This window comes from Nomascus leucogenys, chromosome 10 (assembly GCF_006542625.1).
Source record: "Nomascus leucogenys isolate Asia chromosome 10, Asia_NLE_v1, whole genome shotgun sequence".
Lineage (NCBI taxonomy): Eukaryota > Metazoa > Chordata > Mammalia > Primates > Hylobatidae > Nomascus > Nomascus leucogenys.
In genome coordinates this window covers 6,725,166-6,747,564 of record NC_044390.1, presented here as the reverse complement: position 1 = coordinate 6,747,564, position 22,399 = coordinate 6,725,166, and the positions used below count along the sequence as shown (strand labels likewise).

The 22,399-nt window shown below is 44.5% G+C and overlaps 1 protein-coding gene across 27 annotated transcripts in view; it reads right to left on the bottom strand.

The window, feature by feature from the left end:
- Positions 1-22,399, bottom strand: part of ANKS1B (ankyrin repeat and sterile alpha motif domain containing 1B) — a 1,250,661-nt gene that overhangs the window by 20,084 nt on the left and 1,208,178 nt on the right. For all 27 annotated transcript variants that reach the window (XM_030819772.1, XM_030819768.1, XM_030819762.1 and 24 more), the window contains one exon: positions 18,466-18,603. In XM_030819772.1, coding sequence (XP_030675632.1) covers positions 18,466-18,603 — 138 coding nt within the window. The remainder of the gene's footprint in view (positions 1-18,465; positions 18,604-22,399) is intronic.

Genomic DNA, 22,399 nt, shown 5'->3' with positions numbered 1-22,399 from the left:
CAGATATTCCTGTTCTGAGTGGGAAACTAGACTAAGATGAAGGTGTGAGATTCAGTGATTCTGTAACATGTGGTCTTTATCTGCTGTAACAGTGGAACTTAATGAGTGTGAATTCCTTTATCATTAACCTAAAAACAAGTTACTGAAAGTGAGATCTACTTAACGCTCCGGTATCTTCAAATGAAAGTAAAAAGACCTTCATCTGAGCAAGTGAAATTTTTCACATGATTATGGGAAGCCGAAAGGTTTTGGGAGAGAATGTGTTAGAAGTCCTGCCCTTTCATTTTTAATTAGTTCCTGGTATTAGGAAACTTCTCAAATAAGACACACAGACCAGACCGTTGGATTAAGTTTTTCTGCCTAATGGCTTCTCCTGGTTCCGCTTACATTTTCCTTGACATCTTGCTTTGGTTTTATTTTAGAATGCTTTGTCGAGTTTCTTTTGTGATTATGTATAGTACAGGATTGGACACTGTTACCTTTCCTCTCTTGTCTGCAGCCTTACTGTTTGTGGTACTGATGCTGGATGCCAGGAGGGCCCATGGGCACCGAGACGCACCTTCCTAGTGCTGTGTTGCCCATCCCGACACACCAGGGCCCTTTCGGGGAAACAGATGCTCATCCCATGGGACCTCAGGACACACGTGTGAATGGGGAAAGAACCCCCATTTTTTTTGTAGGTTCACTTCTCCTGCCTCTCCTATTAACATCCCTACCATCTGAAACGGGAGGAGAGTTGCTATATCATGTACGAGGAGACTCTACCGGGATGAGGCTGAAAATTATATTGTAACATCAGAAGGCTTAGGTGAGAAGCCCACCTGGCAAACCTCAATGATGCTGGCTGGCTCTGAAGAGCCCATGGTGACACCCAGAAAATCTGAAAGCCCAACTGTCTCTGCCTTCAACATATTATCCCTGCAACTGTGGGGAGGCCAACACCTGGCACATTGCAGGTGCTGAAGAAATGCCTGCTTGCTTGCTTGCTTGCTTGCTGAATGAATGAATGAATGAATATCCACAGGATGAGCTGGAGTAATCATAACATTTCTAGTTAATACTCAGTCTAGCTACCGTTAAGGGAGAACATCATAGGTGTGAGAGATGTGCCAAGCATTATCTTTGTTTCATTTAAGTCTTACCACAATCACATGCAGTAGCATATTATCCTCATTTTATAGATGAGGCAGTGGAGGCTCAGAGGGTGAAATAACTTTCCAGACATCACAGAAAGTTACAGAACTTGACATGAGCCAATATCTGTGCTCAAAATCCCCTGCTCTTGGCCCAACCCATGTGTCTACCCAGCTTGTCTCTAAGATGACTGCCATCAACTCTCCCCTCCCGTGCACACCATGGTGTTCCCCTGTTGAGAAGTCGAATCTGCTCTTTGAATCTGGACTGGTTTTACTGACTTGCTTGACCCATAGGATATAGCAGAAGCAGCATGCTGAATTTGTGAGGTTGAATCATGAGGAGTCTTGCAGTTTCCTCCTGGGCCTCTAGGAATGTTACTCTGGGGGAATTAGTCATGTAAAAAGTCTCACCATCCTGGTAATTCCAGCACTTTGGGAGGCTGATATTGTTTAGCTGTGTCCCCACCCAAATCTCATCTTGAATTCTAGCTCCCATAATTCCCATGTGTTGTGAGAGGGACCTAGTGGGAGGTAGTTGAATCATGGGGGTGAGTCTTTCCCATGCTGTTCTTGTGATAGTGAATAAGTCTCACAAGATCTGATGGTTTTATAAATGGGAGTTCCCCTGTACACGCTCTCTTGCCTACTGCCACATAAGATGTGCCTTTGCTTCTCCTTTGCCTTCTGCCATAGGCCTCCCCAGCCATGTAGAACTGTGAGTCCATTAAACCTCTTTCCTTTATAAATTACCCAGTCTCGGGTATGTCTTTATTAGCAGTATTAGAACAGACTAATATAGAAGCTGAGGTGGGTGGATCACTTGAGGTCAGGAGTTCAAGACTAGCCTGGCCATTAGTGAAACCCCATCTCTACTAAAAATACAAAAAAAAAAAAAAAATTAGCCAGGCTTGGTGGCAGGTACCTGTAATCCCAGCTACTCGGGAGGCTGAGGCAGGAGAATTGCTTGAACCTGGGAGGCAGAGGTTGCAGTGAACCAAGGCTGTGTGACTGCACTCCAGCCTGGGTGACAGAGTGAGACTCCATCTTTTTTTTTTTTTTTTTTTTTTGAGATGGAGTCTTGCCCTTGTTGCCCAGGCTGGAGTACAATGGCACGATCTTGGCTCACTGCAACCTCTGCCTCCTGGCTTCAAGAGATTCTCCTGCCTCAGCCTCCTGAGTGGCTGAGATTACAGGCGCCCACCACCACACCTGGCTAATTTTTTGTATTTTTAGTAAAGACAAGATTTCACCATGTTGGCCAGGCTGGTCTTGAACTCCTGCCCTCAGGTGATCCACCCGCCTCGGCCTCCCAAAGTGCTGGGATTACAGGCATGAGCCACCGCACCCAGCCGAGACTCAATCTTAAAAAAAAATAGAAAAAAAAAAAAAAAAAAAAAGTTCTTGCCATCCTGAGATCATCATGTTATGAGAATGCCTGAGCTAGCCACAAGGAGAGGCTGCCTGGACAGGAACAACGGTTTCAGCCAGGCCAGCCCAGGCTCAAGATTTGGGAGTGAAGGGGTCTCAAAGACATTGGAGCTCCAGCAGACGCCGCATGGAGAAGACTCAAGGCCTAGACAGATGGCTCCAGTTGGGCTGCCCCAGCATCTCCAGCCATTGCAGGCACCTTGGCTGAGGCCCCAGATGTTGTTGACCAGGACTGCCATGCCCAGCACAGATCCCTGACTTACAGAATTGTGAACATAATAAATGGATGTTGTTTTATATTTTGGGGTGGTTTATTACACAGCAAGAGATAACTGGAACACCATGCGATGCTGCAGAAGGCTGGCTGGACCCTCATTCAGACAACAGGAAGATGACCCATGAGCCCAGGAGCTGTGATGAATGCTGCTTAGCCAGCAGGCCAATCCTGGAGCCACCCCGTCCCCTGGCTGCCCTGGCTGTGGGGAAGCTCACTGATCACAGCGAGCACTAAGGTGTCCCATCCCATCTGCTGGCTCAAACCACAGCGCTGCAGTGAAGTCAGCAAAATCATACTGTCATCTCCAGTTACTACCCCCCTTGGGCATAAATTAAAACTCATTTAGCTTTACCTTTATTACCTCACGTCTCTCGAATGCTGTAACATGGCCTGTCTCTGACCTTGGCTCCTCCTGCCTCATATAAGCTCATTGGAAGATACTTGCTTCGGTCTTTCTAGCATAAGTCTTTTGAGACACATTTATTATGGCAATTGGTCTGGAGTATTTTCTACTTTACAGAGACCACCAGTGAGAGAGAGCTGCACGTGTGTGCATGTGTGCACGTGTGTGTGTGTGTGCATGCGGGGTGCAGGTGTGATGGTTGATTACTGAAAACAGCATACTCAGCCTTGGTTTTCTCATCTTAAAATGGGGATAATACCATATGCAGTACCCACCTAACTGGATTGTTCTGATAATGGCTAATAATATTATTTAACCAAATGGCAATACCGGCTAGCATTTCTTATTTACTGTGTGCCATGCACCACGCTAAGTGCTTCAACATGGGCTCTTTAATTCAATCCTAACCACATCTGTATGCCTAGGTCTGTTACTTCCATTTTGCACATGAGATAATCACGCTCAGAAAGGTTAAATAACTTGCTCATGAAGTCAGCACCCAGCCAAACTGGGATTTGAATCCAGTTGTTCTGAGAGGCTATACTCTTCTTGACCATTACACCTTAGAACTATACATAAGATAAAATAAAAAAATTCTGTAATCTGTTTAAAAAAGTTTAAAAAACATGAGCCAATTGAGCTTCCAAGTGACTGACCCATCTTGGCTGTGGTGAGGTCACCTACTTGCCCATTGCCTGGGTCTCATGCCCGGTCTGGTTGAGAGGCAGCCTCCAGGCCGGGGGTGTACTTTGTGACTCCACAGAGACCATCAACACAGGAATTCTTCATCTTTGGCTCCCCCGAGGGTGATGTAAAAGATACGAGGCAACTCCCATCCTCAGTAGTGGCTATTTGGGAAGAAGGGCAGGGAGTCCCAGTCCAATGGGGAAAAACCTCCTGGGAAGCATAGGAATTCTCCTCTTCCCTTCCCTTCTCTTCTCTTCTTCCCCAGGGATTTCTTTTTCTTTTTTCTTTTCTTTCTTTCATTTCATTTTATTTTTTTTTTGAGATAGGGTCTCACTCTCTCACCTAGGCTGGAGTGCAGTGGTGTGATCTCAGCTTACTGCAATCTCCACCTCCCGGGTTCAAGTGATTCTCCTGTCTCAGCCTCCTGAGTAGCTGGGATTATAGGTGTGCACGCCTGGCTAATTTTTTTTTTGGTAGAGATGGGGTTTCCATGTGTTGGCCAGGCTGGTCTCGAGCTCCTGGCCTCAAGTGATCTTTCTGCCTGGGCCTCCCAAAGTGCTAGGATTATAGGCATGAACCACTGTGCCCGGCCTGGGATTTTGATCTGCGAATTAAGAACTGCTACATTAGAGGAGCTTAAGGAACCACTGTATCATAAAGATAAATCCTAATGCAATCAGGGGATGAAAACTTGCTTTTCTTGTGCAAGCTGAAGATATGCAGGTCAGCGTATATTTACTGTGGTTTCTTCAAGGCAGTAATGGATATTGAACATCACCACAGATATTTACCAAGCTCCTTCCATGTGTTAAGGGCTGTGTCCCTGGTGCCAGGCCCAGGCTTAGCCTATAGACAATGTCCGGGAAGTGATCACTGAATGACATGGGGGAATAAAAGGGTCCATCAAGTCTCTCATTACATCCAGAGGAGGCTCATGGAGAGACACAGAGATCTTCCTCACTGTCCTCCTGCATCCTTGTCCCCGAGGCAGTACCCAGCATATTCATCAGTCTAGTATGAGAAAAACTGCATCATAGATGGTGGGCAATCTGTCCCCTAGAAAAAGCTCTAGCCACCAAGGTAATTAATTTATTTTAACTGGTACATCACTAAGATTTTTCTGTTTCTTAGTTTGCAAATCTCTTAGGCACAAGGGTTCACTGATACATGTGCAAAAATATTCATTAAAGTGTTTAAATTTTTCATTATTAGAGGACTGATTAAGTAGAATACTGGGTAGCCATCTAACATGAAAACTGGAGGTGGGTGGATTGCCTGAGCTCAGGAGTTCAAGACCACGCTGGGCAACATGGTGAAACCCTGTCTCTACTAAAATACAAAAAATTAGCTAGGTGTGGTGGTGCACACCTGTAATCCCAGCTACTCGGGAGGCTAAGGCAGGAGACTCGCTTGAGCCCAGGAAGCGGAGGTTGCAGTGAGCCGAGGTTGCACCACTGCATTCCAGCCTGGGCGACAGAGTGAGACTCCGTCTAAAAAATAAATAAATAAATAATGGGTTAAAAGACTATGTAAAAATATATGTACACATATACACATAGATAGGATCTGTATATATGCATAGAAAATAGCAATATGGATCAAATGTGAATAGTAGTTATCACTGCATATTGAAACTGGATGATTTCTCTCTATTTTTGTATGTTTGGAACTTTATTTAAATGAGGATTAATAATTTTTACAGTCATAAAATAATCTTTACATTTTGATAATTAAAAACATGAGAAAGTCTTTTGAGTTTAAAATAGTCTTATTCTTGCTTTTTTTTTTTTTTTTTGAGACAGGGTCTTGCTCTGTTGTCCAGGCTGGAGTGCAGTGGCACAGTCATGGCTCACAGAAGCTTTGACCTCCCAGGCTCACATGATCCTCTCACCTCAGCCTCTGGAGTAGCTGGGACCACAGGTAATGTGTCACCACACCTGGCTAATTTTTGTATGTTTTTTAGAGACAGGGTTTCAACATGTTGCCCAGGATGTATCTTATTCTTTCTGCATCACCTTGGGGTTCTGAGGGTCTCTTCATTCTCTGGCTGAGAGGGCTGGGAACTACTTTCCAGCAAAATCTGGGACCTCTCTGCAGGTGCTGTCATGGCTCCCCTCTATGTGCCAGGAAGCTGCCCATTCATTCGGCAAAGAATCTTGTTTAGGCTCTTCAGTTTTCATACTGGATGCCAATTCTAACATCTTCTCAGTGAGACTTTAAAATATCAAGCTCTTCCTTTAAGCTGCAACCCTAACACTTCTACTCCAAGTGTGGAGTTGACCCTTTAATGGTCCAACTTCTGCCAAGCCCAAGTGAAAAATGTTGTTATGTGGATATTAACTTATAGACATGCAGTCAATCCGCTCTTGTAGCTGTGCAAAGTTTGATCTCTGCACGAAGTCAAACTGCCTATGAACTTGAACCGTATTTTATTTCCTTTCATAATGATGATAAAAGCAGTGGCAGCAGCAACTACACACGATATTGCCTACTACATCCCAGGGACGAGGCTAAGTGCCCTCTGTGGATTGTCTACCCCTCACAACACCTTATAGAGGAGGAATGACCATCCTCATTTTACATGTGAGAAACTAAGGATCAGTGAAATTGACAACTTGGCCAAGTTCATATAGCAGAACCAGGATTCAAGTGCAGATCTGACTTCAGATTAGCCAGCGTTTCATGCCACTGGGCTATCCTACCTTCGTTGCTTTCATGAATGTGCTGGTCTTCTGTGCCTATTTCATTGAGGCACCCTCTAGAACACCATCTTGTGTTTTGGAGATTCACTGTACAAATGTTGGTGAAGACATTATTACACAGTATCCCCTCATGGGGGCCTAGGACAGAAAGTTCCTTCATACTTAAGTCTTATTAAAATATTGTTTTCGGAAAGGAAGGGGTATACTTTTCTTTCAGAGAAATACAGAGCATAAAATTACTGCATTTCCCTTTTTGCCTTGACCTCCAGGAAGCTCACAGCTAAAAGCTCAGAGCTAGAGAGAGCTCAGCTCCCATACCTTTACAGAACTCCGTGGTCTGTATATTGATGCTACAACTTTTCCCTTGATATGGAGCTTCCTTTTAGTCTGTATTTTCCCTAATTCAGATTTGTTGTATATATATATATTTTCAGACTACTATACCTATTCATGTAGGCTGTCTTCAATCCTTTATGGAATGAGGCATGGTAGAAACACTGTCCATTTGTTCACTTAGATATTTATTCCAGGGCTTACTTTGTTGAACGCATTGCTGCCCAAATGGCTGACAAGGTATGTCAGGCATAAAGCTTCATCTCATCTGGTGAATATGACAAAGGAGGAAGGAATCTGAGGAGGAGGCCCTCCAGGGAGGAAAGGCCCTCCTGGCCCAGGCTGGGAGGCTGCTCTTTCTGAGTGGACCATTTTGACCTGCCTCGCAGTGCTTTGCATTGCCATTAGAAAAACGATGGTCACATTTTCATGACTGGAATGGAATGAACAAATGTATTCATTCCATAGCATCAGAGAGCTGCAGGCCCAGACAGGCGTCAGCAGAAGCTCACCCACACCATGAAGACGGCACAGATGCAGACACGTTCAAGGGAAGGGCTGTGTCTGTATGTAGCAGTCCAGGGCAGAAAAGCTCGGGTGTTGTAAAGTACCTTGAGATGTCTGATAGAAAAGTGTCTATCAGTGAATACAGGCCATAAACAGAGTCCCTGGATCACCTGCATAGGCCAGCTCCACCATGGGCTACCTACAGCACCTATTGCCACTGAGAAGTGGGTGTGGTCCAGGCGACCTGTTGGTCCCTTTCCACCCTGGGAGTTTCAGGATTCTCTGATTAGAAGGGGCTATCTTTTACCCAGTCAACTACAGATTCAGTTTAGAGATGCATGCACAGTTGATGCTGTGCTAAACAGTGGCATGTTACCCAGAGGCCAGACTGCAGGGCTCCATAATCCACCAGCTAGAGCTCAGACAGGCAGTCACCACCAAGGGGCTGCCCTTCATCTCAGAAAACATCTTCATTCCAGCAATCACCCCCAAATGCTATTCCAAATGGCCAAGCATTTCATCTATTATAAAATGGCTTTTGTTCTTGGCAATACACGCGTTTGCCATCTCCCACCTTTGCCTGGTGAGTTACTGCTTATCTTTGACGACTCACCTCGGGCATCATATCTCCAGAAGCCTTCTTTGAATCTCCTGTCCTGTCCTCCCAACCCTGGCTAAGTTAGGTGCCCCTACTCTGTGGTCCCACAATACCTGGGGCACAGCCCTACTTACCTTGTGGTATTTATTATGATTTTCTCTTTGTAGGGCTGATTTCCCCAGTTGACTGAGCTCCTTGAGGGCTCTGGTCTCACTGGGCTTTGCATCTCTAGGGCTTAGAATAGGTCAGGTGCTCAAGAAATGTTTGTTGGCTAAACACAAAAAGGAGTTGCCTGGTAGGTCCCTAAGATAAGTGAACTTGCACCTTAAGGTTAAGAAAAGGGGGAATATGGATGGCCAGAGCCAATTCCTTCTTTCTGTCTTCTCTCCCACAGGCAGACCTGAAGAACAAAAGCTAGACAAGTGCAGATAATGCCACAGGGGGCCTGAAGACACAAGAAGGTTTTTTTCAATCTGGCTTCTCAGTGGGGTCTCCAGAAAGAAGCGACATTTCTTTTTAGGCTATATTTTGCTTGTACTTGTTTTTTTAAGACCTGGGGTAAGCCTGGTCTACAACTTGCTTCACCCACGTCCTGAGGCAAAAACAACTTTGAGAATATTCTGGGCATATTCACAGACTTCACTGACATCTCTTTAGCTCTACCTATAGTTAGTTCTCTCAAGTACCAGCCAGAAATTAGTCTTCATAGATTGTATAGAAATAAATAGTGCCCAATCATAGCCTTCAGCATTTAGAAACAAATATTAGCAATTCTGCTAAGATGTCTATCTGGGCCAAGATGACAAATCAACTGGCCAAAATGCAGGTAGCTTCCTTAGGGCTAATTTTGGCTAACTAAAAGAGCCACGAGATTCCTTTATCTCCCTAATTATAACAGGGGCAGATGTAGAAAATTTTGAAAATACAAAGAATAAAGGAGAAAATAAAATTCAGCTATGAAATTCCACTGTTGGAATATGGCTACTGCTAACATCTTGGTGCATTTTCTTTTTATATTTGTATATACACCCAAATACTTTCATTTCCTATATGAATATTTAAATATGAATTTAAAAACTAGAATACTTTATGAGTCTAAAATCATAACATACTTTATGTGCAGTCTCATAAGTTGCTTTTTCGCACAACATTATCTCATAGTTGGTCTTCACATGCCATTACACGTTCTTCAAAAACCAGATTTTTAAAGGGGGCGAGCATTCCACTGTATCTGCTGAGGTTTCACTTTATGCCTCACCTCAAGTACAGGAGGTTGGGCCCTACTTTGTTAAACCATGACTTGCTTTCTTATATTAATAGCATTCCAGGTTCTCTGTGGGCGTCACACACTGCAGCCCAATACACTAGTCACCTGTCTTCATGGAACCACAGCCTAAGGTGGCTGGCCAGCAGCCCTGTTACACCCATCCAGAGGGACTGGCCTGCCTGGGAGGGAGAAACATGCAATCTTTATCCTGTAACTTGGCCAGGGTTTGTGGAAAGGTGGTACAGGAGGAAGAAATGCCAGATTTCAAGCTCTCCCCTGCTCCTCAGAAGTAAAAGCTCCAGTGGAAGCTGTAGGGAACTCTTCACTAATTTTTGTTTTTTTTTTTCAAGACAGGGTCTCACTATGTTACCCAGGCTGGAGTGCAGTGGCGCGATCTCAGCTCACTGCAACCTTCACCTCCTGGGTTGAAGCGATTCTCCAGCCTCAGTCTCCCGAGTAGCTTGGGATTACAGATGCCTGCCACCACACCTGGCTAATTTTTTGCATTTTTAGTAGAGATAAGGTTTCACCATGTTGGCCAGGTTGATCACAAATTCCCAACCTCAAGTGATCCGCTGCCTCGTCCTCCTAAAGTGCTGGGATTACAGGCGTGAGCCACTGTGCCTGGCCTCGTCACTAACTTGTGAGGCACTGGACATGGGTCACTCACCAGATTGAAACCTTTTAAATTTGAATGCTTGTTGTTTAAATCTTTCTCAAATGGATATGCCTGTTTTCTTGGTTTAGTCAGCACAGTAAATATAAATGGCTTTTCCTTTACTTATTGCAGATGCCTACCTGATACCCCAAGTTCACTATTCTAAATTGAATGAATGAGTTGCCATGCCTCCAAACCGACCACGTGTTCACACAGACTAAATGTTCGGCTTCCAACCTGCGCGTCCCTCCTCTTGGAGAGCCCACCCTGCTGGCTGCTGGTGCAGTGCCCGGGTGGCATGGATCTGATTTTGTTGTAACTATTTGCTTGTGTCCCTTCATCTCCTGCTGGACCATGAGCTCCTGGAGAGCAGGGATGTGTGTCTAATGCATGTCAGGCACTCTATCAATACAGGAATGCATTTTATATGGCATCTGACTTTTTTCCTCAGATGTGGAAGCATGCAGCAACAAACTTATGTCGTGAATCAAAAACTGGGACATAAAGCCTCACACAGGGTCTGACAAGAATGTTAAGCATCACTATTAACTGCTTCTGCTACTCTCCGTGTCCTCGACAGCTAAGAGTTATTGAATACCATGTGCTGCAAATGCGTACGTGTCACCTTGTTTAATCCTTGCAATCACCATAGGAGGTATCCTATTATAATCTCTATTTTACAGATTAGGAAACTGAAGATTAGAGGCATTCTTTTTTATTTTTTGAGTCAGAGTCGCTCTGTCACCCAGGCTGGATTGCAGTGGCGCCATCTTGGCTCACTGCAACCTCTGCCTCCTGGTTCAAGTGATTCTCATGCCTCAGCCTCCCAAGTAGCTGGGATTACAGGTGTGTACCACCATGCCTGGCTAATTTTTGTATTTTTAGTAGAGATGGGGTTTCACCATGCTGGTCTGGCCAGTTTTGAACTCCTGAGCTCAAGAGATCCACCTGCCTCAGCCTCCCAAAGTGCTGAGATTACAGGCGTAAGCCACTGCGCCTGGCCTTTCTTTTCTTGAGACAGAGTCTCATCTTGTCACCCAGGCTAGAGTGCAGTGGTGTGATCTCTGCTCACTGTAACCTCCGCCTCCCAGGTTTGAGTGATTCTCCTGTCTCAGCCTTAGGTTCAAGCAATTCTCCTGCCTCAGCCTCCCAAGTAGCTGGGATTACAGGTGTGCACAACCATGCCAGGCTAATTTTTGTATCTTTAGTAGAGACAGGGTTTTACCACGTTGGCCAGGCTAATCTGGGACTCCTGACCTCAGGTGATCCGCCCACCTTGGCTTCCCAAATGCTGGGATTACAGGCATAAGCCACCGTGCCTGGCCTGTGGCATTCTCGCCCAAACTATGAGGCTAAGAGTGCAGATCTGGGATTCAAAACCAGACTGATTCTAAAGGCCACCCCCTGAACATGACACTTGACTGCCAGTTATTTAGAAGTCGGGGGTGAAACAAATACATGCATAAATGCTGCAAAGCAATCCGTGAAAACAATTTCAGAATGTCTGGTTTCTAACTTTACAAAAAACAGGAGCAACTTAAGGCACTGAAAACTTTGTCTCCCCACCCCCAAAATAGGGATGAGAAGAAATAAAGACTATTAATCTCTGAATATCCAACCACCTTTGTCTTTGTGGCCTGGTTAGTTCTCAGTGATTTATGCCAATGAAGAGGAGATCCGGATAAATGAAACCTAGCAACTGTTAATTTATCTATTCTTTTTTGGGAGGTGGTAGTGTTAGTGTAGAAGGACCATTGGGATGGGATGCTGTCTTTTTTATTCCATCGGGGCCATCTGCTCCTCTTAGGAGCTGCATCCTTCCTGCAGCTGACTTGCTGGTGAGTTTCAGCTGGCTGGACAGGGCCAGGGAATGGCTTCTACTTTACCTGTAGGTTGCCACTTTGTATGCAGAAGAGTAACCAGGGAAAGTGTTCGAGTTCAATTTTTAAGGGCTCTATGCATTGTGACATTTTCTTATATTGCCATTTCTTTTCACAGTATCACAGTCAAATAGGTTGAAGGCTATTTTCAGGTGGAGAAAATGAGAAACAGAATGAGAGAGATCACCTGCCTCCATGATATTAATTCAGTTGTCAGAAGTGAACTAACATCAACAATAGCAAGAGTTCTTTTGCATCTTTAAGTTCTCACTTTGTGGGATAATCTCTGCAACATAAGCCATCAATATTTTTCTTCAGGGACCTCAAACTACTCCATGGAAGTAATCTCGGCATTTAAAAAAGCGCTCAAGAATTTAAATTTTTCTTTCTTTCTTTCTTTTTTTTTTTTTTTGAGACAGTCTTGTTCTGTTGCCTAGGCTGGAGTGCAGTGGTGCAATCACAGCTCAATGTCTCCCAGGCCCAAGAGATCCTCCCACCTCAGCCTCCTGAGTAGCTGGCACTACAGGTGTGTGCTACCATGCCTGGCTATTTATTAAATTTTTTTTTTTTTGGCAGACATGGGGTTGCCCTATGTTGCCCAGGCTGGTCTTGAACTCCTGGACTCAAGTGATCCTCCTGCCTCAGCCTCCCAAAGTGCTGGGGATTACAGGCATGAGCTACTGTGCCCAGCCAGGAATTTAAATTTTATTAAACTGATGAGAAAACCAACAAGCAAACTCATAGCAGAGCCAAAGTTGGAAGTGGCGTAGGTATCACTGATCACGACCACGTGGTTGACGCTAGTGTTTTTCTTGCCCCACACTTTGGCTGGCTTCGTGCATATGGATAGGAGAGTACTACAGAAGGTGATCACACAGTCGGCTGACCATGTTTTCCTGCGTTTTGTCACTTCTGTTTCTCCAGCTTAGATCCTCACATGGCCCACGTTCAGCCAAGAAAGCACAGGGAAGAGGGAGCTCCGTCTCCCACACGTCCCACCCACCCCGCACCATGTCTTCAACATTCTCTGTGCACTCCTGAGGCCGTCTCAGCCTCACCATGTGCTGCACACCGAGAAGCACAGGATTTGGGAGTTGCAAGTGAAAAATGAGCATGGTTAAAAATATCAAAGTCTGCAAACATATTCTTTTCAGAGGAGTGAGAATTAGCAAGGGTCTGGCAGCAAAGCCACGGCTTTTAATGCTATTAAAAAGGAAGAACACCTTTTAACATTTAAAACTATTCAATGAGGCTCTTGTCAGATATTTGATACAAATCTGATAGTCCCATGGAGAATGCATCAAAATCTTTCTATGTTGACCTATATCAACTCTCTACTACTGAGAAATCTAGAATAACTGAGCAAATAAAATACAGAAGACAACAGTTTTGAAATTACCTTGGTTGTCTCTCTCTCTCTCACCTATAGTGGCCTTTTGAGGACGATCACTTTAGCCTTGGGATCTGGTGGCCACTGAAATACCCGTTCCCTCTCTGGCAGTCCCATTTGTGTAAAATTCTCTCCACTCATTTAAGAGCAGAGGAGAGAAAAGCTGAGTCCATTTTTAACCCTCACAACTCCTAGTCTCATAACACATCCTTCTTTTCTGCTCACCCTACAGTTCCCTCTTCCCCAAGTTCTCACTGCCCAGAAGGTGGAGTTTGGGGAAGCTTTTGTTCTACAGTGGGTGAGATGTGTTCCAGGCCTAGCAAGTTAGGGATATGATTAGAAATCAGCTACGACAATAACGAGCATAGACTCCAGAATACAGAGCAGGCTTGGTGCTTGCTTGTGTGTATATATTGGCTTTTTCTTGACAACCCTAATTCTGTTTTGCTCTAGTCTTTTTATTTTCATCTCCTCATCATTTAAAACTGAAAATATCACAAGCTGAATTTATGGTAGATTCCAAGCAACAAAAACAGGCTTAGAGATCATCAAATGTAACATTTTCCAAAATGTGCTCTGCAGAAGGCCACCCCTGTGGAGTGCTCTCCAAAAAAAAAAAAAAAAAAAAAAAGGCCGGGCACAGTGGCTCACGCCTGTAATCCCAGCACTTTGTGAGGCCAAGGCGGGTGGATCACAAGGTCGGGAGATCGGCACCATCTTGGCTAACATGGTAAAACCCGGTCTCTATTAAAATACAAAAAAATTAGCCAGGCGTGCTGGCGGCTGCCTGTAGTCCCAGCTGCTCAAGAGGCTGAGGCAGGAGAATGGCGTGAACCCGGGAGGCGGAGCCTGCAGTGAGCAGAGATCATGCCACTGCACTCCAGCCTGGGTGACAGAGCGAGACTCCGTCTCAAAAAAAAAAGGCTACCATGGCCAAATAAGCTTGAGAAGCCCCGCACACTCCACCCCCGCCTCACATCTGAGCACATTCAAGGCCCTACAGAGTCCCATAGTACATAAACTATGTTAAGTTCACATCCTAGCTTCTGTAGGGGAGCTCCAGGCCTCCTTTCCCGGACTACAATTTCAGTGAGAAAATGCTCTGAACTTCAAATCTAACTGTCCATAAGCTGGAAACTTCCTAGACATCACTGAATTTTCTTGATGATATCAGATAAAAACATGGGATATGTGATAACAGTACATAAAAACATGTGACCCATAAAAGGTCTTTAAGGTCCAAAAAGCAGTAACTTCACAATTAAAAATGTATACATACTTATTTAGCTAAAAGGTTAAATGTGTATTTGAGGTATTACAGGGTCTTCTTTACCTTTTTTTTTTTTTGCCATTTGGGGCAGCCCAGGGGACTGATTCATATCAAAAGAATTTTACAGCTTCAAGACTGGACTGGTATTGAACTGCCCTACATAAAGATACAAAATCCATGCTCAAAGAAGCTTTTTTTAGTGCAAGTGAAGCTTGTTGCATCTCAGAATTGCTCAAAGTCCCAGGTCAAGGCTGGTGGCCTTTGTTACTAATTTTGAGGTTTGCCAAACTGTTCAGCTGGAGAAGATTAAAATGGAGGATCTGTGTAAGATGAAAGTCCTTTGGCACTGATATGAGAATCCTAAGCTAGTAATGTCTACATCAAATCCAACATCTGGATGAAAAGATAAATGTTAAGGCAATTCTCGACAGGTTTCTCCACGTGTATCGGGGATATGACGTTCATCATAAAACTGAACAGTTGACTATTTCTTCCCCCAACATTTCACCTCAGTATTCTGGTGATATCTATATATCTATAGATATCACACACACATATAGCTAATACACTCAAGGGGGCAGATAGTCCACAGAAACCAGTTTTAGTTTGATGTGGAAAAATGCTTTAGATACTCTGATGAAGGCAAATTATATATTACCTTAAAAACCAATTTTATGGAAAGAAATGCTGCAACACTTAGGAACAAGGTGGCATTCATCCTGAAAAGTATCAGAATATCCATGTTGATGTTCAGCGCAAACACGGTCGAGAGGCAGCAAGGTCTTTGGAGTCAATGTTTTCTGTCTGCTATTTCTATTTTAATGTTTATTTATTGCTTTCACTTTTTCAGTCCTTTCGTAATGGCAGTAGGAAAACTTTGGAAGATAAATACACAGCTGACAAACCTATCTTATGTCTTTTAGCAGAAAAAGGGTCAGGCTGTTAACTGACGTCAGCAGGCAGGGAGAGGGAGGAGGCGAAGGAACAAATGCTGAACACCTGTTATTTATGAAGCACTCTACATATGTTCTTTCATTTCACTCCTGGTGAAAACCTGCAAGGCAGAAACTCTTGTTTCTGTTCTCTAGCTATGAAAATTAGGACTCAGAAAAATCCAGCAACTTCTCTAAGACCAGAGAGTAGAGAGACAGCTGATATGGGATGTGAACTTTGGTATTCCGTTCTTTCTATGACATCAGTCCAACCCCTATAGAGAAAGGTATTTCACATAAACCAAAATAGATAGGAACAGGATGACATCTGACTGTATAAAGAAACAATCAAATTTTACAAGAATTGCAAGTTATGTTTAAGGCACCAGAAACCTAACACTGCACATCCTTGTAAACCCTGAATGAAATGGCTTTAATCAACACTTTAATCCCATGCGAACAAACGCCTCCTGAGATATTTAGAGCACTCTTGCAGGGCTTTGCTTTGCAGTCTTTACTGTTACCACATACTACTTTTATATTACTCTCCTCAAGCCTCCCCAAATGGAAGGGTTTTTTTTTTTTTTTTTAAAGCCCCTTGATCATTCTTTCCCATTTTCAATCTTTAAAAACCAAAAGGGGTGAGGAACATGTAGCATGATACAAATGCTCTGAGCATGAGCTGCCTGACTCACGGACCTTAAGCTGGTATAGATTTTGGATCACAGTTGGCCTCGGCCTATAGGTGTTCATCAGAACTGGAAAACATTGCTTCAGGCAGTCTTCTACCCATGACATTGAACTGGGGGCTGGCCTCTCACGAATATATTAATAGGTGATTCCTGATTCTTTAAATATGTATATTTCAAACCCAGTGAGCAGAGCAGAATCATCAAACTTAAGTGGCATTTTCAAATTCTTCTGACTATAAATTATTAATATACTATATCAGAGATATCCTCAAGCAATTTGTACCACCTCGAGGGCATATCGATCTTAAAGAAACATTTGTTATTTCCTTTGTTTCCATTTTCCAAGTTTGTAATATATGAGCTAGTCTTTTGGGTTTAATGACAAGTATGGCTATAAGTGGAAGTGGTGTAATCCCATAAGGATGTCATTACAAGACCAACTTTTTTCTGGAGTGAGGGTTTCACTCTGTAGCCTAGGCTGGAGTGCAGCAGCACGATCATAGCTCAGTGAAGCCTCAGTGTCCTGGGCTCAAGGGATTCTCTCATCAGCCTCCTGAGCAACTGGGACTACAGGTGTACACCACCATGTCTGGCTAATTTTTTTTTTTTTAATAGAGACAAAGTCTCATTATGTTGCCCAGGCTGGTCTTGAACTCCTGAACTCAAGTGGTCCTCTCAACTTGGTGTCCTAAAGTACTGGGATTATAGGCATGAGCTGTGCCTGGCCAAGAGTAACTCTTTTTAAAAATTGAGACAGGGTCTCACTCTGTCACCTGGGCTAGATGGCAGTAGTGTGATCACAGCTTACTGCAGCCTCGACCTCCCAAGCTCAGGTGATCCTCCCACCTCACCTTCTCAGGTAGCTGGGACTACAGGCATGTGCTATCACACCTAGCTAATTTTTTGTTTGTTTGTTTTTTGTTTTGTAGAGATGGGGTTTCATCATGTTCCTCAGGCTCGTCTTCAACTCCTGAGCTCAAGTGATCTGCCCACCTCAGCCTCCAAAAATGCTGGGATTTCAGGTGTGAGCCACTGAGCCCAGCCAAGACTAATTTCTGAATGAGCATATGGGCCAAATCTTGGTTCCCGATTACCACCTGTAGGTATCTAATCTGACTCCTATTCAATATAGAAGACTGCAGATTTTTATGAGGCAAACACACTTATTATGCCCTAGCACTTAGAAATGGCTACTAGAGAAACCGACAGACATAGCGAGGGACAAGGAGCCTGTAAGATATTTACTATGTTTTGGTGCCAGAGAAACAAAGGAATTTCTCAAGTCTGAAAAGTGAAGTTAGTAAATGAGTAATGGCAGTTGAGATGTTAGGCAGGGCTGGCATTCTAAGTTGACCGGAAGAATGAAAATATCGAAAAATCTCCACAGAGCCTAGTCTGCCAAAATGTACTTGGTGTTATGAGTGGAACTGTGACCCACTCAAAATTCGTATGTTGAAGGCTTTACACGCAGTACCTCAGAATGTGGCTGTATTTGAAGATAGTGCCCTGAAAGTGGTGATTCAGTTAAAACGAGGTCATCGGGGTGGGCCCTGATGCAATCTGACTGGTGTCCGTACAAGAAGAGGAAATTTGGACCCAGACATCCAAGCACAGAGGAAAGGCGACGTGAGGACACAGCAAGTAGGCAGCTGTATTAGTCTGTTCTCGTGCTGCTAATAAGACATACCCAAGACTAGGTAATTTATAAAGGAAAGGGGTTTAATTGACTCACAGTTCCACATGGCTGGGGAGGCCTCACAATCATGGCAAAAGGTGAATAAGGAGGAAACCCACGTCTTACATGGCAGCAGGCAAGACAGAGCTTGTGCAGGGGAACTCCCATTTATAAAACCATCAGATCTTGTGACACTTACTCACTATCATGAGAATAGCACAGGAAAGACCCACCCCCATGATTCAATTACCTCCCACCGGGTTCCTCCCACGACACATGGGAATTATGGGAGCTAGAATTCAAGGTGAGATTTGGGTAGGGACACAGCCAAACCATATCAGCCGCCATCTGCAAGGCAGGGAGAGAGGCCTCAGAAGAAACCAAACCTGCCAACACTTTGGTCTTGCACTTCTGGCGCCCAGAAGCTATGAGAAAATGAATTTCTGCCGTTTAAGCCCCTCAGTCTGTGGTACTTTGTTATGGCAGCCCTAGCAAACAAATACACTTGGTATGTACCTTAATACCGGGTAAACAAGCCAAGCTAGTGTGTTAATTATAAGTTGGACTTTCAATACAGTCCAGGCCCATTCTGGAAAGTCTTTAATCTGTTGAAAGGGGGTGGGTACTCACCACATCAAAGGCAGTAAACACGTGACAGTAGTGGTGATTGGACTTCAAATCTTTTGTGATATAGGCAAATGTTGAGAGGTCTTCTGGGTCCTGGGCAGCACAGGAAATATTACGAATTTCATGCTCAGCAATTATGTTCTGGAAGAAATGACATAAATGATCATTGTTTTCCTCTGCGAACCAGCATATTTGACAACCAAGACAAGTAACCCGGGAAGCAGCTGCTTTCCTTCTTTCTGGAGTGTTCTAGACTAGCAACACTTAAAGTGGCCCACTGTATTATTTGTGGGTACATGAATACCAGATCTGGAAGAAATATTTTCATTTAATTAAAAACAACCTAACACAGTCATATCCTGGAGCTGCAGTTCTCACCAGGTGCTGTGTGTAGTAGCAGTCTGGGTGGCGGCCACTTTTCTTTTTCTTTGAGACAAGAGTCTCACTCTGTTGCTCAGGCTGAAGTGCAGTGGTGCAATCTCGGCTCACCGCAGCCTCCCGCTCCCAGCCAGGTTCAAGCAATTGAACGCTCCCAGGTTCAAGCAATCCCGAATAGCTGGGACTACAGGTGCATGTCACCACGCCTGGCTAATTTTTGTATTTTTAGTAGAGATGGGGTTTACACCCCGTTGTTGGCCAGGCTGGTCTTGAATTCCTGACCTCAGGTGATCTGCCCGCCTCGGCCTCCCAAAGTGCGGGGATTACAAGCGTGAGTCACTGCGTCCAGCCTCCACTTTAAAAAATAATAGTAATTACTAAGCATTTGACTGTTTTCATTCCCCATGTCCACCTGTAGCTGTGCAGCACTGCTTTCTGCTAATTCTGTATGGAAGGGAGCATCTGTCGCTTTCTCTGTATGAGAAGAGAGCTGACCCAACGAGGCTCTTCAAATCCCTCGCCATCATGCTTGCACGTTGCTCTTGTGTCCTGCTCCTCCTCCCTCAGAGCAAGGGCAGGTACTGAAGGAAACAGGCAGGTGGAAGCCTCAAGGTGCTTTCTCCGTGGAAACTAAGGCGCAGGGGTCTGATGAGAGAAACACCACACTGCAAGATTCAGGCTTTGGATGCCTTGCTTGATCTGGGCCCTGCGGCTATATTAACAACACTTTCCTAACTACATCCACTGTGTATAATCAGGAGGTGGTGCTGTTGCTACCATTATTATCTTACAGGTGAAGCAACTGGTACTCAAAGAATTTAAGTGCCTTATGCAGAGCAGGTGCTGGGGTGGGACTGAAATGTGGGGTTGTCTGACTGTGGAGCTCAGGCTCTTTGAAATGCATTGCAATGCCCTTCATCGTCTCCACCTCCCTCTTACTGGCTTAACAAGAATTGCGTTATTTCTTCTCTAGCATCTCTTTGCGCCTTCTTCCCTGGTGGGAGAAAGGTTTAAGTACCATTGTCCTGAAGCACAAAATAACCACGAAGCAGCTTGGCTGCAAACCCTGCTAGAAACTTCTTTTGATACATAGATGTGTTTAAAAAGAAAAAGAAAAAAATTCACATAATCGTGCAATCATTTTTTTATCTTATAATATCCCATTTATGTTTTTTGCAGTTGTCACAGATCTAAAACCCTCGATGCTTTAGTTACTCTAATTACTTTTTAATTGCGCTGTCTTAAATAACCTGTCGGCAATACAGTGTTCCGTGTACACCCATCAATGCCTAAAAATGCTTACAAAATGTCCTTTCTGCCGGCACCCCCAGCAAGTACTTCATGTCCCTCACTTTACCAAGCTGAGTGGTTCAGAGGCAATTACAGAATTAACTCACAAAAGAAAATTAAATTAAGACATTTTTCACCGTGGCCTTGTGTGTTGACATTACATGCAGTGCTCTGTCAAAAAATAACTCAAATTGCAATTGGAATCCCATAAAGAAGTAACATTCTACTGCAAGGTAAGTTTCAAACTAGAAGGTGATGATCCTCTTCTGGCATCCAGATAGCATTCCTTCAAGTAGAAAACCAAATTAGGGATGGGTGAGTCTTAAAATAAATGTGAAAATGAGATAAAGGTGCAATGTGAGATGGTGTGGGAGCCTCTGCCATTATCTTGACTGGGGGCAGCCAACACCCTGGGAAGCCTGGGTGGATTTGGTCTCACCTCTCCAGGAGGCACTGTCACAGGAAATAGGTGCTTCAACTTTTACTAAGTTGGCATTTTGTGTTCTTGAGATCTTTTGCAAGATCTCAAGGTAGATCCACTTCTTGGGAAATGAAAAGTGCTCTGTGATTTTTACTGCACTGAACTCCCTGAATCTTGCCAACTCATGGGATGCCACTCTTGACAATTTCCAATGGTGCATGGCAGCACTGTGGCCTGGGGAAAAGTTGCAAAGGAGGAAAAGTATATCTTTGGTACTCTCCTCCTGTGTCTTTGCTGACCCCTGAATTTTCTGGAGCCCTCTTCTTCTCTGTCTCTCTCTTTTTTTTTTTTTTTTTTGAGACAGGGTCTTGCTCTGTTGCCCAGGCTGGAGTGCAGTGGCACCATCTCAGCTCACTGCAACTTCTCAGGCTCAAGCAATCCTCCCACCTCAGCCTCCTGAGTAGCTAGGACTATAGGCGTGCACCACCAGCCTGGCTTATTTTCTGTATTTTTTTTTGGTAGAGACGGGGCTTTGCCATGTTTCCCAGGTTGGTCTCCAACTCTTGGGCTCAAGCAATCCACTTGCTTCAGCCTCCCAGAGTGCTGGGATTACAGGTGTGGGCCACTGTGCCTGGCCCAGCCCTCCTGTTCTCTGTTCCCCAGGAGCCCAGGACTGTCTTTCAGCTGCCCAGGGAGGCCTGACCTCTGTGATGCTCCATGTTCCAAAATCAGCCTCCTCCTCGACCGTGGAAACTTCTACTACTCCGTTCCCATTGTCTAAGCTAGAAGGAAGCTCATGGTAGTTAAAATATTCTACATTCAGGTAGGAATAACTCATCATTGTGGTCATCCTAACTGGCACTTAAAAGATGCTCTTGAATTTGTATTGATAGCCTGGGGAGGCAAGTATTTTTGAACAGACCTTTGTGATATACTGCCAATACTAGAATGGGGCAAGGACCTAGGATGTCACTACCGGAATACTGCCATCACTCTGCATGGTCTACCTGTGCAGAATGGTGAAGCCAGTTTTCTATGTGCAAGACGAATCCAAGGCCAAGGATACTACAGTTGTAGACTGTATGGAGACTAGACGGTAGACTTCCTCCTTGGAGAAGAAGCCAAAGAGGAAGACACTCTTTCCATCTTGTGTCATGCATTTATGAGTGGCTTTTCCACAAATTAAAAAGTGATGTCATGAAGAGGTACAGGTGATGCACCTCAGTTGAAAACTGGACTCCTCACATGTTGATCAGCCTCCATTTCTAAGCACATTTTAAGACCAGAGCTTTAAAAGGCTCAAGAGAAGAACTGGGGAGGGGCTCCTCCTGCCTCTTCTTGGGGATAGAAATTCTGGCAGTGTAGCACCCTTCAACAGGGAGAGATGGTTTTGCCTGTCTGTTGTTTTCCATCGTGGTGAGAAACAGCTGAAGAGGTGTCTTGCTGATAGGGATAGGACAGGATTCTCAGGTCCAGCTAACTCATATGGTTGTTCTGAGAAGGGCGTGTGGTGATGAAGTGATGCAGCCTAGAAATCTGCCTCTCGCCACTGCCTTCAACCTGAGCCCCGACAGGTGGGACCTTTCTCCTGCATCTCCTCATCAGGCCGGGCTTTTCCTGAGTGAGGAGACTGCAGTGTTCCCTCCAGGGCGGGGCCAACAGTATAGACCGAGAGGTAACTGGTGATGCCCTGTGGGGCACGTGATGCTGAGTAACAGCACACGTGCTTAACATGGCCTTAATTTGTCTCCAAGCTTCTTAGGAGTATTTGCTATAAAAAAACAATGGGAGGCCCACTGCAGTGGCTCATGTCTGTAATTCCAGCGCTTTGGGAGGCTGAGGCAGAAA